The following is a 14,585-nucleotide window of genomic DNA, read 5'->3' as shown; positions in this document are numbered from 1 at the left end:
CATAGAATGATAGTTTCATATCAAACGAACTGTCACAAGTGAGGCAAAAATCAAATTTATGTAGGCTAGTTTTAGTAGTAGATTAATTTTCGGTTTTAGTGAATATTTATATAAAAATACAAGTTGAAACGCGTTACTTCCTTGTGGAATGTGATGTTAGTATCTATTTTATGTTTGTCTGACGTATTTTTACACTCATTTACCGCACATTTCGTCATTTTTAGCTAAAATTCTTGATCTGTTCGCGGTGCAAGTTGACCTTGAGCACGGAAGGCCCGCCCGCTCGTGTAGGCCCATTGGGCGCGCTTCAATTTGCCTCACTTAGCGTGTGCGGACTAGGTTTCTATGCGTTATTATTCTAAGGTTAGATCATATGGGAGTCCACTCGGATTTTGGTTTAATCGATCCGATCGTGTAGCCCATCGGAATTTCGAAATCAGATGGGTTTCTGAGCGAGAAGATGAACCTCATTCCTACTATATCTTTCTAATTTGTGAGTTAAATCAACTATCGTTCCGATTTGAAATGTCAAAATGTCGGCCAGTTGTGAATCGCAATTATGCGCCTCGACTCGGAAGAGACGCAGTTTCCGATCGGGAGAGGCAATAACAATCAAGCTGCTTAAGCCAGGTTTTCACTATATAAGTGCACTCGGACTGAGTTCATTCGGATCACTAATCGAACGCCGACGTCCACGTCCGAGTGCGCTCGGATCACGTGTTTAACACGTTACGGGTTGATATGGAAAAAAGTGCCTGATATTTCTAAATTTCAGAATTATTGTTGAAATGTTATAACTTTATGCGATTTTATATAAATATAAAGTTAATACTGTGCTCTAGTATATATTATACTTATAACCGATTGAAATATCGCAGGGAGAAGGTAATGAGAACTTCATCGAGGGAAATGACAATAATAAAAAGTAGGGAAAGTTGGTGCGACAGTAATGCGGGTGAATGGAAAGAAATGATAACAAACTTGTTTTATGTACCTTTTAAATGTTTCGTTAAATAATTTCGAAACAATGCTTAAAAATATAAGCGTAACATAACATGATATTAGCTAACTTAACCTTATTAGTGTCAAAAATAAAATAGAAACAATTTAAAAATTTCTTTACCAGTCAATTATACATTTAAAAAATATCGAGTTACAAATTAAAACAAACATAATATTATTACGTATTATGAGATGAAATCTCTAAGTGAAAGTATAAAAATAGAAAGAAAATACAGTTATCCATATTTTTCTCTTCAATATAAAACTGCTTATTTTTCCAATTATTTAGTTAATATCGTATTTTGATTTTTCGTGAGTGTTGCCTGTTTGTAAATTCGTCTGGAAATTAGTTGATGCTGTTGTACTTGAAAATTTTTGTGTCATTTTATATTTCCTCTAGTGTTGTATTCTCATCTCATCCAGAAAACTCAAGAAGTTGTAGTGTATTAATATCTTCATAGGGAGGAATATTAACGTGTCAATATGTTTCGCGTGATTACAAATAGTAACATTATCACAGAGAAAATAAAGTTTCTCAGACTGATTTTTAAGCATCCAAATGTTTGCTTTAGATTGTATAGAACCCAAGAATTTGCAAAACGAATCTACTATAACACCGCTATAAATATGGACAGCTTGATCTGTATGACTCCGTCTTGCGCTCCTTTACCATGTCCACATTCTAAATAATTCCACGTAACAGATTTTACTTGTGGAAAATCGTGATAGTATTGGCTAATCATGAAAAAATAAAGCTATTTCTGTATATCTGCTGCAATTCTAGTAATTTGACTCTATACAGCATTTGCTGAATTGCGTCCTTTTCTTTATTAGTTTTTTTCTAAGTCATTCTTTGGTAATCTTATTAGTTTTTTGTGGCAGGCAAAGTTTTCGAAGAATTGCTTTCGTTGAGACATTGAGTTGGTTCATTGAGAGGGCCTTATTCCAGAGGGAATACTTCAGTATCGCTATTCAGTGGAGAAATGTATACTAAAAGCGTTATAGCATTCTCTTACTTTTTCTTTTCATAATGTCGTTTTTATTTATTCTCCAAATTTCTTTTCGATCGTGCTCTTGTTTCTGTTCTTTTATTTGCTTAGTTTTCTTCGGCATCATTTTTATCTGTCACAGATATCTGCATAAACACACGTTTCAACGCAAATAAATACACCTGTCAATGATTGGTCATTAATATAGTAAAAATAAAATGGTTCCCCTAAAATACATTCTAATTACCATCATTTTGACCTCATTACCGTCATTTAAAATAGCGATGGTAAACGAAGGTAGTGAAGAAGAGGGTAGTGAGGTTTGGGACTGTTTATACTTTTCTCTAAAATGATAAATACATTTTGAGCTCTACGAACATTGTAAATTAGATAAACACTTACTGGTATTGATAATTAACTACATCAGAGAAAATATGAAAAATACTTACTTATAAAAATCGACGAAATGAAAGAGAACGTATTCAAAATAATGCCCTCCCTCGGTGTTTCAAACGAGTATATTTTTGTACTATAAACGAACCTGAGTCCTTCTCGATGTTCTGTGGGTACCTGAAGGATGTGTGCGGGGCGTAGTAGTGGTTTAACAACGTTGAAGGTCATTTACAAACTCTCTCTTAAAGACATTTTCAATGCGCAGGTAATTAGAAAAATAATTTGACAAAAGTTCATTAATGTTATACAATTAAATCACAATACATTACACGTATTCGACATGTGTTTAATGTATTTATTTATAAAGTAAGTATGTTTGTCAGGAAAAGCAGGAAATGGACGCCGAAGGACAGTTTATTCAGGTTTATTTTGTTAACAACGTTTCTGTAACCATAAATACTACATGCATGTAAGCAACATACTCTCATGTCTCGTATATTTTATAAACAATATACATATACTATGAAAAATACGTGAAATTTACATTGGTCGCAGAATATGCACGAAACGGAAGAAACACAAACGTTTAACTTTGCACTTTTTTAAAAGTGTAACGTGGAACGCTTTTTGGTTTGAAGCTTACAAAATTGTGTAGAAAATCGTATAAAGTAAGCCTCTGCGGCTTTATGTTAAAAAAGTTTGCAACATTGTGTTGACAGCGAAATGCGTGAGTAGGATGCTGAGAGTCGCATTCCAGGACTCAATGCTCAAGTCAGGACTTCAGTATGATTTCAAGCACTGGAAATACGACCCTAATGGCAAGGACTTGAGCATTGAGTAGAGTTCTGCAATACGACCATAAATGTTATAGAATAAGTAAGTTTATTTGTAAAACAGTCCTTTTTTGTATATTTTTATTTATAACATTCACGTTGATTAATTAATTTGTTTAGGAAACGTAGATTGCTTGTTGAAACTTAGCAAAACTAGCATAACAAACTAGTGGCAAACTAGGGGATGAATCCGGTTCCGCGCACTTTCCGGCAACCGACCGGCAAACAGATCTAATTTCACGAATTTTTGAGATCGTTTTTTAGTACTCTGTACTGAGTGTATTATAGTCGATTTATTGTAAGAATATACGCCATTTTGAAATTAGATGCCGTAAAACCAATATACAAAGAACTAAGAAACGTAGAAGAAAGTTTGTTTATTTGTAAGTACCTGCTCTGCCAGACATCTTCGAAAAGGACAAGGGCCTCTTTGAGTCGATTCTGCGAATTATCTTCCCTCAGGGTCTGATCAAAATCGCTGCATGCCACAAGAAACCAGATGGCGTTGATGCCTTCGAATACCTGGAATGAACAAAAAAATATTCAACATAGGTACATACGTAGGGTTGTCAGGTCTTAAAACCGAATTAGCCAGTAGATTTGTCAGTTAATCGGACATTTGGATAAAAAGACCATACACCATAAATGTGCTGGTGAATGTGTGTGTAACATGGGATTTGTCAACTACTGTCTCAAGTGACCTGTGTGACGGGCGCACTGGTAGTGCCCCTCAGAGCTTTGCGATTTAAACCGCTGAGTGGCACTGCAGCTGTTATGGGTAGACGTGTAGCTTATTTTCGTAGAAATCGAATCCTAATGTGCATCCATAATAATGGAATCCTCAGGATTGCAAAGTATGTATTGTATGGAGTTGCCTCTATTTCGTCTAAAAAAGATTTTTTACATCGAAATTTATGTGTGTGTAAATATGGAATTATTCCATATTCCATTCATCATAAATGGTACAAACCCGCCGCTTTGAGTTTAAATCCGGGCGGATTGATTGGGTTATAACCCACTGCCCATTTCTGTACACAACTTATGTTACATTTTTTTTATGATACAAATACAAAAATTCTTTATTGTACACCAAAAAAGGAAACAAATGAAATACAGTTAAGTTAAAAATAAGCGGTAATACAATGAGCGGTCTTATCGCTTAAAGCGATTTCTGCCAGACAACCTTTTTATGGATGTAATTCTATAACTCACAGGAAAAAGACGGCGGTGTATGAAGAATTACTAATCAATAGATAGAAAAACGATAAATAAATACAAATATACATATAAATATAAATGTTGAAACCAATACATATATATGAATATCATACACTATTATATGATACCTAATAAAGGGACGAACAAGTCGTCCGCTTGATAGTAAATAATCTCAGTACAGAGTACTAAAAAAACCGACCTCAAAAGTACGTGGTATTACGTCTATTTGCTAAGTTTCATTGAAATATCCCCTAGTTCGCCACTATACAGGACTTGACACTGGAGATAATAAAAATAGGTTCTCACTACGACACTACTTAAAGTACATCGAGGGAAAAACGCCTTGAATTGATGAAATAGCAAAATCAACTAAATAATTGCTAAAAGTAATTGCTCCTAAATTAAAGTTAGGCGCTATTTATAAAAATGAATCCACCCTTCGAGGTGGTTGCTTTTCTTCAAAATGAAATGGGACCACTATGGAAGTACCCCCTTTCCAACAAAAAAAGTATCATGAAAATCGGTTCACAAATACCGGAGTTATCGCGTAACATACATACAAAAAAAACAAACAAACAAAAAAAAGAACATCCAGTCGAATTGAGAACCTCCTCCTTTTTTGAAGTCGGTTAACAACACGCCAACTTATAACACTTACAGTATCACTCAAAGCTTTAAATTGCATGCAATTTAGCAGCAGTAGAGCTCATTGTGAGAGTTCGTCCAGGGAAGTACTGCAACCTTACCTATTTCTGCCGCCAAACAGTAATGTTAGCATTAATGCGTTCAGGTTTTGAAGGGTAAGGGTGTTGGTAAAGTTACAGGCACATGGGACTTGTCAACTTATGTCTCAGGGTGACGGGCGCAGTGGCAGTGCCCCTCAGATCTTTGCGATTTAAAGCGCTGAAAATGTCACTTGCGTGTAACTTACCATCAGGCGCACGGCTTGTTCGTCCCGTCGCGTGATATCATAAAAGAAAATTAAGGAGAGTCACGAGCGGGAAAAACTGTTTTGCTAAATCAAATGGTATTAAGTATTTACTATTAAATAACGTTCTTATGAAAATTATACGATACACCTAAGGTTACACGTTATGGTGTCATAACTCGATCATATAAAATCCCGAAATCGGACTAAAATAAAAATAGGAAATGAAACTATTTTTCCGGATTTAAATCGCGTATATTTGTTTTTTCAAACAAAATTTGCATCAATATTAGACATAACTGGTTGAAGACTGTACCACCTCAGTCAACCGTGACCATGTCGGTTTGTTTGAAAAGACAAATATACGCGATTTAAATCCGGAAAAATAGTTTCATTTCCTATGTGTAACAATCGCGAAAAACCTAAGAACTCGATAAAATAAAAGTGTAAAACGAATTGTTTAAGAATAAAATATCTACTACTTTGCAATTATTTATTTATATCAACGAACTAAATACAACACGTACAGGATATATATTTTTCATATGGCTGTAATTTCGTTTGTAAAGAAACAAAATTCTGAAATAAAGCCAGTGTAGCGCTCGACCTAAGGAAAATGAACCGTATTAGCACGGGGAAAATTTGAATTCAAGCTGGGTATCGTCTCTTGGATTTAGTAACGCGGGAAACCTGACGCTCTGCGCATACTAGCGCCATCTAGAGAAGAAGAGAAGAACTCTTCCTCGAGTTGGAAAAAAATAATGTCGTTTGCAATTGTTCTGCCGCGCGTTTTCGCTGATAATCTTTCGTAGATGGGAACTAAATACTAATTGTGTCCAAATATTAATAAATATCTTCATACTGATGTATATAATTACTTTTACCAATACTGTAAAAGTACATATTAACATATTAACGCTGTCAGTTTTACAACTCTTATAAATAAATGATAGTCCCAAGTCCAAAATGTAAAGTTGACCATTGTGAGGACTGTACGTTTCTATTACTGTACTTAAAAAAAAACAGTACAATGAAATCCACTCCTAAACATTTACCTTGTAATCAATTATCAATTACGAGCAAAACACGAGTATGTGTACTTCTGTATGACTGATTTTCGATGAGTATGAATATTTCGATGAGATTACACACGGTCAGTTTTAATAGAGATAAAAACGCGGTGCAGTCGTTAATCGTCTAACTTTACACGCGCGCGACTTTAAACAGTGATGCAAACACGATATAAACGCGATACACGTTTTAAACTAATTGATTAATTTATTTATTTAATATATTTATTAATTTCAGTTTTAAATTTACAATTAACAATGCAAAATATTGTGCATAAACATACACAGATCTTTCGTGCATAATTATTTAATATAAACGACTGTATCGTAGCAGTCGCACGTTTGTATCAATGCAGTCGCGTGTTTTCATCAATGCAATCGCTAAAAATAAATCGCAAGTGTAGCGATACCTTATTTTGCAAATATCCATATGTTATGCAGAAGAGTGCAATGGAATAATCATTCTTTGAATCCAGTTAAGCAACCTTTCTATAAGCCTATGTAACCGGGCTAATCTGGGGTCGTAACCTGACTAATGACACATAGAGGTGTGACGGTGTGATCTCCTTACACCGTCGTCTCACCTCTTTGTATCGCCTCTCTCCGCTTGTATCCTATCATTTTTTATTTTCCATGTATTTAAATTTTAAATTTGAATTGTTCCATCTTCCTTCACTTTCTCATTTTGTTTTCGTACCACGGTCACTCCCAGCTCGACCGCCACAACAGTCGGAGCTGTTCCAAATTCCATCGCGAATAATCGCTAATTCTGGTTCTTTACTACGTTTGTAATCATTTAATAAGCTAAATCATGTGTAATAATTTATAAGCCTACAGCCTTCGTGTACCTAAATCTGTAATTCAGTTTCTCGGCCCATTTAGATCCCTTTCTTCACGGCTAGTTAGGGTTACAACCCTTTCAGCACTATGACAAAAAATAGAGAGATATGGGCTTAGCACAGTACCTGTATCCATTTCTTCCTTTCCCCCCGCTGCCCGCCAACATCGAACATCCAAAAATCTTGTACACCGCCTTGCATAGATTTTGGCAACTGTTAACAAATTACAGAAGCTTGCATATCGGAGACCATAAAAATTAAATTGAAAACACAATACAAAAAACATCCAGCCTCTGAAGTTTTATTGAAATCGGTTACCGGAAAGTGCGCGGTGCGGGTTCATCCCCTAGTTTGCCATCCTTAGAGGTGGATATTTTCTTCAAATTTAACCGGTCCCGCCGTTACAGAGGTACCCTCTTTCCAACAATAAAAGAATCATCAAAATGGGTTCATAAATGAGAATCGCGTAATATACTTACAAAAAAAATACAGTCGATTTAAGAACGTCCTCCCTTTGTGTCGATTCACAAAATCAGAACAAAACATTAAATATTTTGTTGTGTGTTCTATTCAACGTAGTTTTTGTTTTTGTTCATCGTCTTCAAAAAAGGAGACTTTATTTATTACAATAGAATTTATAAGAATTCGACTGCATTTTTTCGTGAACCGATTTCGATGTTCTTTTTTGTGTTAGACAGGGATTACCTTAGTAGTTGTCCCATACAAATTTGAAGAAGATATTCCACCTTTATGGGTGGCAAACTAATAAGTCCGGTTTTTGAATTTCACCCACGACGTTCCGTTAACCGATTTCAATCAAACTTGTCACACAGATGTGATCCAAAAACAGTAAAATGTTATGAGAGCTGATTCATGGTAAGCGACACGCCTATCCATAACAGTTGCATTGCCACTCGGAGTTTTAAAGATAAAGATCTGGGGGCGCGTTCCCATGCTGTCGTAGCGTTTTATTTATCGTCGGACAACTGTCGCGTCTAGCCTGTTCCTATATCACGACTATCTGTCGTGACTGTGTGTGTTGTGGACGTTTAATTTATCGTTAAACGACTATTGTGTCTAGCTAGTGTTCCCACTAGATCGTGACAACAATTTGTCGGCTTTGTCGTTTGCACGACAGAATTATCTGTCGTCACATTCTTATAGTGACATTTTATTTATCGTCTGTCGACCGTCGTTCTAGCTCTTCCCCTTGTCAAGACAGTCTGTTGTCGTAACGTCAAAAATGTCGTGAACGACAGTTAATCGTGTTGTACTATATGTGAACTACTTCATTTAAATATATAAGCCATGACACTTTAAGCTGAACGATTGTCTGTCATAACCTTAGAGGATGGAACTAAAGATGCCTGCCACTTCGCCCGTCACACTGAGGCATAAGTTGACAAGTCCCATGTGCCTGTAATTTCACCAGCACCCTTCAAATCCGGAACACAGTAATGCACACATTACTGCTTGACGGTAGAAATAGGTAAGATGGCAGTACTTCCCTGGACGCACTCTGTCAGAAGGTGCTCTAGTGCTACAAGATTCAGCCCACATCGAAGAATGGGATGAGTGACAAAAAAATATAACTCACACCCACTCCAATTCTTGTAACTCTACCTGAGCTATAGACATGTTTGTGTAACTCCTCCTATGCCATTCTTCCATGAGGGGTACGTTCATTCAGTGAACATAGCGGAGCTACCCTTTCAAGGCCGGTTTTTTTAATACAAAAGTTATAATTATTTTTCTTCAGGTTGTACTTTTTTTGCTAATTGTGGTATATTGTAAGTTGATCTATATCATTACTTCACTATTTCAATATAGAAAGAATTTACCTTAACTTTGAACTCAATCTTCTGTATGCCCGTAGTCTTTTGTCGACATCTCAAAATGTCCGCATCAGATGGCATGTAGTCTGGTTTCTCTATTAGATCTATTCTATCCAGGAAACTGTTAATTAAGAATATTATATTGAGATTTTTTGTTAAATAACTCCAATAGTTTTGTTATTATTAATACGAAGATCGAACACAGAAACATTTCTTCGACCCGGTGGTACCAAGTCAAATTACCGAGCTGTCGAAATTATCCTGTGTTTTTTTTTATTATAATATCAAGTGACGGGACGGACAAGTCGTACGCCTGTAGGTAAGCTACACGCCTGTCCATAACAGTTGCAGTGCCACTCAGAGCTTTAAATCGCAATGATCTGAGAGGCACTACCACTTTCATAAGCAGCTCTACTGCTACTAAAAACTATTACGTAGCGTAGATTAGAATGCACTTTGAGAAAAATGTTAAAATAAGGTATTTAATTATTATTACTTTCGAGTTCTTAGGTTTTCGCGATTGTTACACATAGGAGGTGAAACTATTTTTCCGGATTTAAATCGCGTATATTTGTTTTTTCAAACATGTCATGTCAACCGTGACCATGGGACCTGTAAAGGGCCCGAAACGTCGGTTTGTTTGAAAAAACAAATATACGCGATTTAAATCCGGAAAAATAGTTTCATTTCCTATTATAATTTTTGTAATTATATTTCAAAACAGGGTGGTTTGCATTAATGTTAGACTTAACTGATTGATGAGTTTACCTTCACAGTTACCCGTGATTGTTTCAAAAAACAAATGTACGCGATTTAAATTCGGAAAAATAGTTTCATTTCGTAACTCCACTAATTTTGTGAAACAATCCACGACCATGCTGCACCGTAGCATTGCTCTTACCTACCAACTGAGCCACAGATTAAGTTACCGAGCTATCGAAATTCCCCTACGTGTTTTTGTTATAGATCTCTGTACAGGCTTTAAGCAGTGACATCTAGTGAGAGATTTTTGAAAAACTTTCTCACCTGATAACTACTCAGTTGGTAAGAGCATGCTACGGTGCAGCATGGTCGTGTATTCCAGTACCAACGGGTTGAAGAAATTTTTCCATGTGCTCCATCTTTGTGTAATCCTGTTAGGATTTGGCAACACAGTACATTTACTCAAATATTTTATATGCCCGTAAAAATATACATAATTTCAATAAGAAAGAAGATATCCATAATATTAACCTTAGAGCTAAGTCCAAACTCATGGTACCACGATTTCGTTTAACCAAGGTAAACAACTCTTTTATGGGGAACTGTATACGTTTTTACAATAAGATTCCGGAGCATATATTAAGTTTATCATTTCCTAAGTTTAGAAACTACATTAAAAATATTTTGATCGAAAAATCATATTACAAAATTGAAGACTACGTGTTAGATAAAGATGTATGGAAAGACGACATGGCTCCAGAATCCACACAAATTTCATTCAAAGTGTATTCCATAGCATTTAAGTTTATTTGAAAAGAGCAATCCCTAGAGTTTCTTGCTCGTTCTTCTCAGGGAGGTCAGCGTAGTGAACGAGCAGTAGCTTAAATGTGACGTTTTCAAGTGTAAATTTATTTTACCTATGGAATAAATAATCTTTGACTTTGACAATATTATATTGTTTTTAATCAATAAAACTTATTCTAAATCGAATAATTTTTCTATTTGCTAATCGAAAATCAACAGTTTTATTGTAACGAACTTACTATTCGGCGCTGTCAATTAGTTGATATTCGTTGGAACGCTTAAAACATTCCCTTACTCCACTATCACGCCACAGATTTCGTACGTGGTCGAAATAAGCCTGCAAATAGAATGCATTGTCAATTGATATTACTTGCAATCGGCTAAAAGACAATCAACAACAATCGCTTTATTTAACATCTGACGACTGTCGTTCTAGCATGTCTATGTATGTCACGACAGTCTGTCGTCGTAACGTCAAAAAAGTCGTGAACGACAGCTGTATCACGCGCGATATAGTGACTGTATAAGAGTTGCCAATCTTTAAGGAGTACCTCGTTATATTCTGGAGGTCCGTTTGGTCCGCACCGTAGAATTATTTGTTGTGCCTGAACGTTTTTGATGTTCTGCAAACCAATGCTCAGGGTGGACATATGTCGTACTATGTCGTAGATCGATTCGTGTATATTATGGCGGATGTATTGGATTTTTTCTTGGCGTTCACTGGAAAAAATTATAAAACCATAAATTTAAATCAATATAACAAAGATATGTCAGATAAACTAACAAATCACTGACCATAACGGTCTAGTGATGGCCACTTGTAATGCCAACTACATATCAATTAATTAATTGAATGAATGGATTTGTTAAATTGAGTCTTCTAACCGGTTTTCCTTATTTAGCCTGTATGGGCATATTTAAAATTTCCGAAATCTTAATTTATTATTAATAAGCAACCACAGACAGGTCATGGATGTATAGATGAAAATAACATCACTTTTGGACTACCATTTTTCATATACAATTTTGCAATGCTGTTCGGATGAATGTTGTTGGAGATAATGGTGAGATATCAAGTCGAGGGCTTCGAAATATACGTGAATGTCTTGCTTGTTCGATTTATTGAGTGATTGCTTTAGAATTTTAACCAAACACTCTTGTTTGCTGTTCGTTCGGAGTGGATTGGAACAGACTTTACATCCTTTCTAGAATTGGTTACCTACCAGACAGGCTTTGCCTAGTGTAGGAGCCAGTGTAACCGGTTTAGATAAAGTTTAAAAGTACATGTCTTAAACATACGTATTCCATAAGGTGTAATATGTTCCTGTTCCTGTTATCGGTAACTGAACTGTATTTATTTTTACGTACAAATAAATAAATTACTAAATGTCAAGAAGGCAACTTTTCCAGCAAGCAGGTGGAAAAGTTGACTGATTGCCAGTTAGAATACTCGTTTAAATAAATCTAAGTTAAACAGCTTACCTCGCCGAAAATCCTTGTATGTGAAGAATCTTCATTTGTTTTATAATAGTAGTTTTGCCACTCTCGCCCGTGCCCAATAAAAGTAGTTTTATTGCCTGTGAAAAGAGCAGCAAATAGGTATTTCAATTCAAAGATAACAGGTTATAGTCCTGTCAGAGTTGCCAGTTGTTTAGGGTACTACTGTAGTAATTTTGTGTATAAATTTTGAGCTATCACGAGTCCAACGATGCCGGTTCGTTCTGCTCGTCGCACTATACCCTTCTTGTGTCTTTACTCCGATACTTTACGTAGGCGCTTATCAATTAGTTTTCAAATTAATTACATTTTTATTATTTACGTATTCGGTATGTTATAGTGAAATATTATAAAATATTTCAGGACAACGATAGTACTACAAACACCCAGACCCAAGATAATATAGAAAAGTTGGTTTTTTTAGACTGACCCGGTCGGGAACGGAACCCGAGACCTCAAAGGTGGCTACACCATTAAAACCAGTGTGTACGCCACTCGACCATAGAGGTTATCAATAAATTAAGTAAATACCACAAAATTATGTGTTTTACGATCAAATTTTTTTTTAGTTGGCATTATTTAGTGTTTTAATGTATTTGGAGACAACTTCATACAAATTTATTATTATTATTAATAATAATAATATTATAGTAACGCACACACTCATAGGTCCCGAACTAGGGAAACTATATCCCGGGAATCGAACCTGCATCCTGATTTTGATTCAAATCGGAAGATAAACCTGATTCCTACTAGGTATATCTTTCTAATTTGTGAGTTAAATCAACTATTGTTGCGATTAGAAATGTCAAAAGTTTCCGATCGGCCAGTTGTGAAAAGACGCAGTTTCAAAATGAAGCTGCTAGAACCTCTGCGTGACAGTCCGGCAAGGTAACCGTTCGGCCACGGAATCAGTTTACATACTTAATAGTTACAAGTACTTTATTTTCAAAACACTCTATTGTAATATCGTAATTTTGCAGATAACCAGTTACTCTTTGCTGTCATCGCATTATTTTCCCCAGATCCCGTTACCTGATCGTAGACCTTAAACCACTGTTTGATCTCTCTATCGATCTGTTTGGAATTATCTTCGTCTTCATCATATGCCTTCATGCACGGTATAAAACCCATTTTGCCGCACACTGTATGTCAGCTGAAATAAATATACAGCCTATAAATAAAATATTATTTCCACTTTACGCAATCAGCGGGGTGAGAATGCAAGACAAAACTGAGGGCGAATGTCTGGTAGTAGGTAGGTATACCTATAATAAAGCCCTCACATTGAAAGTCATAAAAATAAGGGATAATGTTATTTAATCCTCAAAGATATTATAATTGATCTATTGTACGTGTGCACATTTTTAATTAATATACGATATTTTTTAATATGTCGCTTATAATTTACCCGTAAATCAGTAAATTACAAACGAACTGCATTCAAGGTAACACCATGTTTAAGCATAGTAAATTAATATTTGATAGTCAAAAATAATATTTGATTCTCTTTGTCGTATAGTTCAAATCCTCGGGATCGAACCGATCGGGTAGTCCATCCGCAATATTATACGCCTCGACTCGGAAAAAACGCAGTTTCCGATCGGGAGAGGCAATCAAGCTGCAGATGGGTTTCCGGGCGAGCAGATGAACCTGATTCCTACTATATTTTTCTAATTTGTGAGTTAAATCAACTGTTGTTCCGATTTGAAATGTTAAAAGTTTCCAATCGGCCAGTTGAGAATCGCAATTATGCGCCTCGACTCGGAAGAGACGCAGTTTCCGATCGGGAAAACTGCTGAAGTATTATAAACGCGCGATTGCATCGCTACACTTGCGATTCATATAGGCTAATGCATGGATGCAAACGCGCGATTGCATCGCTGTTTAAAATCGCCGTGTGTAACGGCTCTTATATTGCTTGATTTTTCTAAGTTACGGCTACGGTTAATAATTTGCTTCCATCTTTTTGTTTAATATATAAGATTATTGGCTTCCATTCTCTTTCACGACAATGTTAATAGTCTTAATTGACTTAATTCATGAATTTATAATGCTGTCATTTCGTCCGTATGCGCGATAACGTGTCGATAGGCAAATACGCCGGATATATTGTAATTTTTATCTGATTAAACAGGTGTTTATAACATATGCCGTTGTTACTGCACATGCAGTGTAATGCGTAGCTACATAATATGAACTAAATTATATGCATCTAAATTACCTTTGAATAGTAGTAAATTCTAAATTTCAGTAAAAAAGAATTTACTAGTTAGAGCTCGCCGCCGCCCTCATTGCTTTATGTATTTTGATTTATGTGTCTGGATTTTATTGTTTTCTTGAGGTATTGTTTTTCTTCTAATGCGGCCGACATGTTCAATAATAACGATCATTTAATAATAATATTAGGTATAAGGAAAAAACAACTGACTTCTTATATTTCATATTAAGGTGCATCCACACCGCAGTTACCTA

At 35.7% G+C, this 14,585-nt stretch overlaps 1 protein-coding gene across 1 annotated transcript in view; it reads right to left on the bottom strand.

Annotated features, from left to right (window-relative positions):
* LOC113232675 (guanine nucleotide-binding protein G(f) subunit alpha-like) overlaps positions 1-13,244 on the bottom strand; it is an 18,025-nt gene extending 4,781 nt beyond the window's left edge. The window contains exons 1-8 of the mRNA XM_026467443.1: positions 13,146-13,244; positions 12,096-12,190; positions 11,165-11,333; positions 10,853-10,950; positions 9,114-9,228; positions 7,399-7,485; positions 3,571-3,739; positions 2,836-2,843 (exon numbers count right to left, since the gene is read on the bottom strand). Of these exons, the coding sequence (XP_026323228.1) occupies positions 2,836-2,843; positions 3,571-3,739; positions 7,399-7,485; positions 9,114-9,228; positions 10,853-10,950; positions 11,165-11,333; positions 12,096-12,190; positions 13,146-13,244 (840 nt within the window). The remainder of the gene's footprint in view (positions 1-2,835; positions 2,844-3,570; positions 3,740-7,398; positions 7,486-9,113; positions 9,229-10,852; positions 10,951-11,164; positions 11,334-12,095; positions 12,191-13,145) is intronic.
* Between the last annotated feature and the right edge of the window lie 1,341 nt (positions 13,245-14,585).

Source organism: Hyposmocoma kahamanoa, unplaced genomic scaffold (assembly GCF_003589595.1).
Source record: "Hyposmocoma kahamanoa isolate Upper Pololo Valley unplaced genomic scaffold, ASM358959v1 77, whole genome shotgun sequence".
Lineage (NCBI taxonomy): Eukaryota > Metazoa > Arthropoda > Insecta > Lepidoptera > Cosmopterigidae > Hyposmocoma > Hyposmocoma kahamanoa.
The sequence above is the reverse complement of the archived record's forward strand: the minus strand, read 5'-3'. Positions and strand labels throughout refer to the sequence as shown.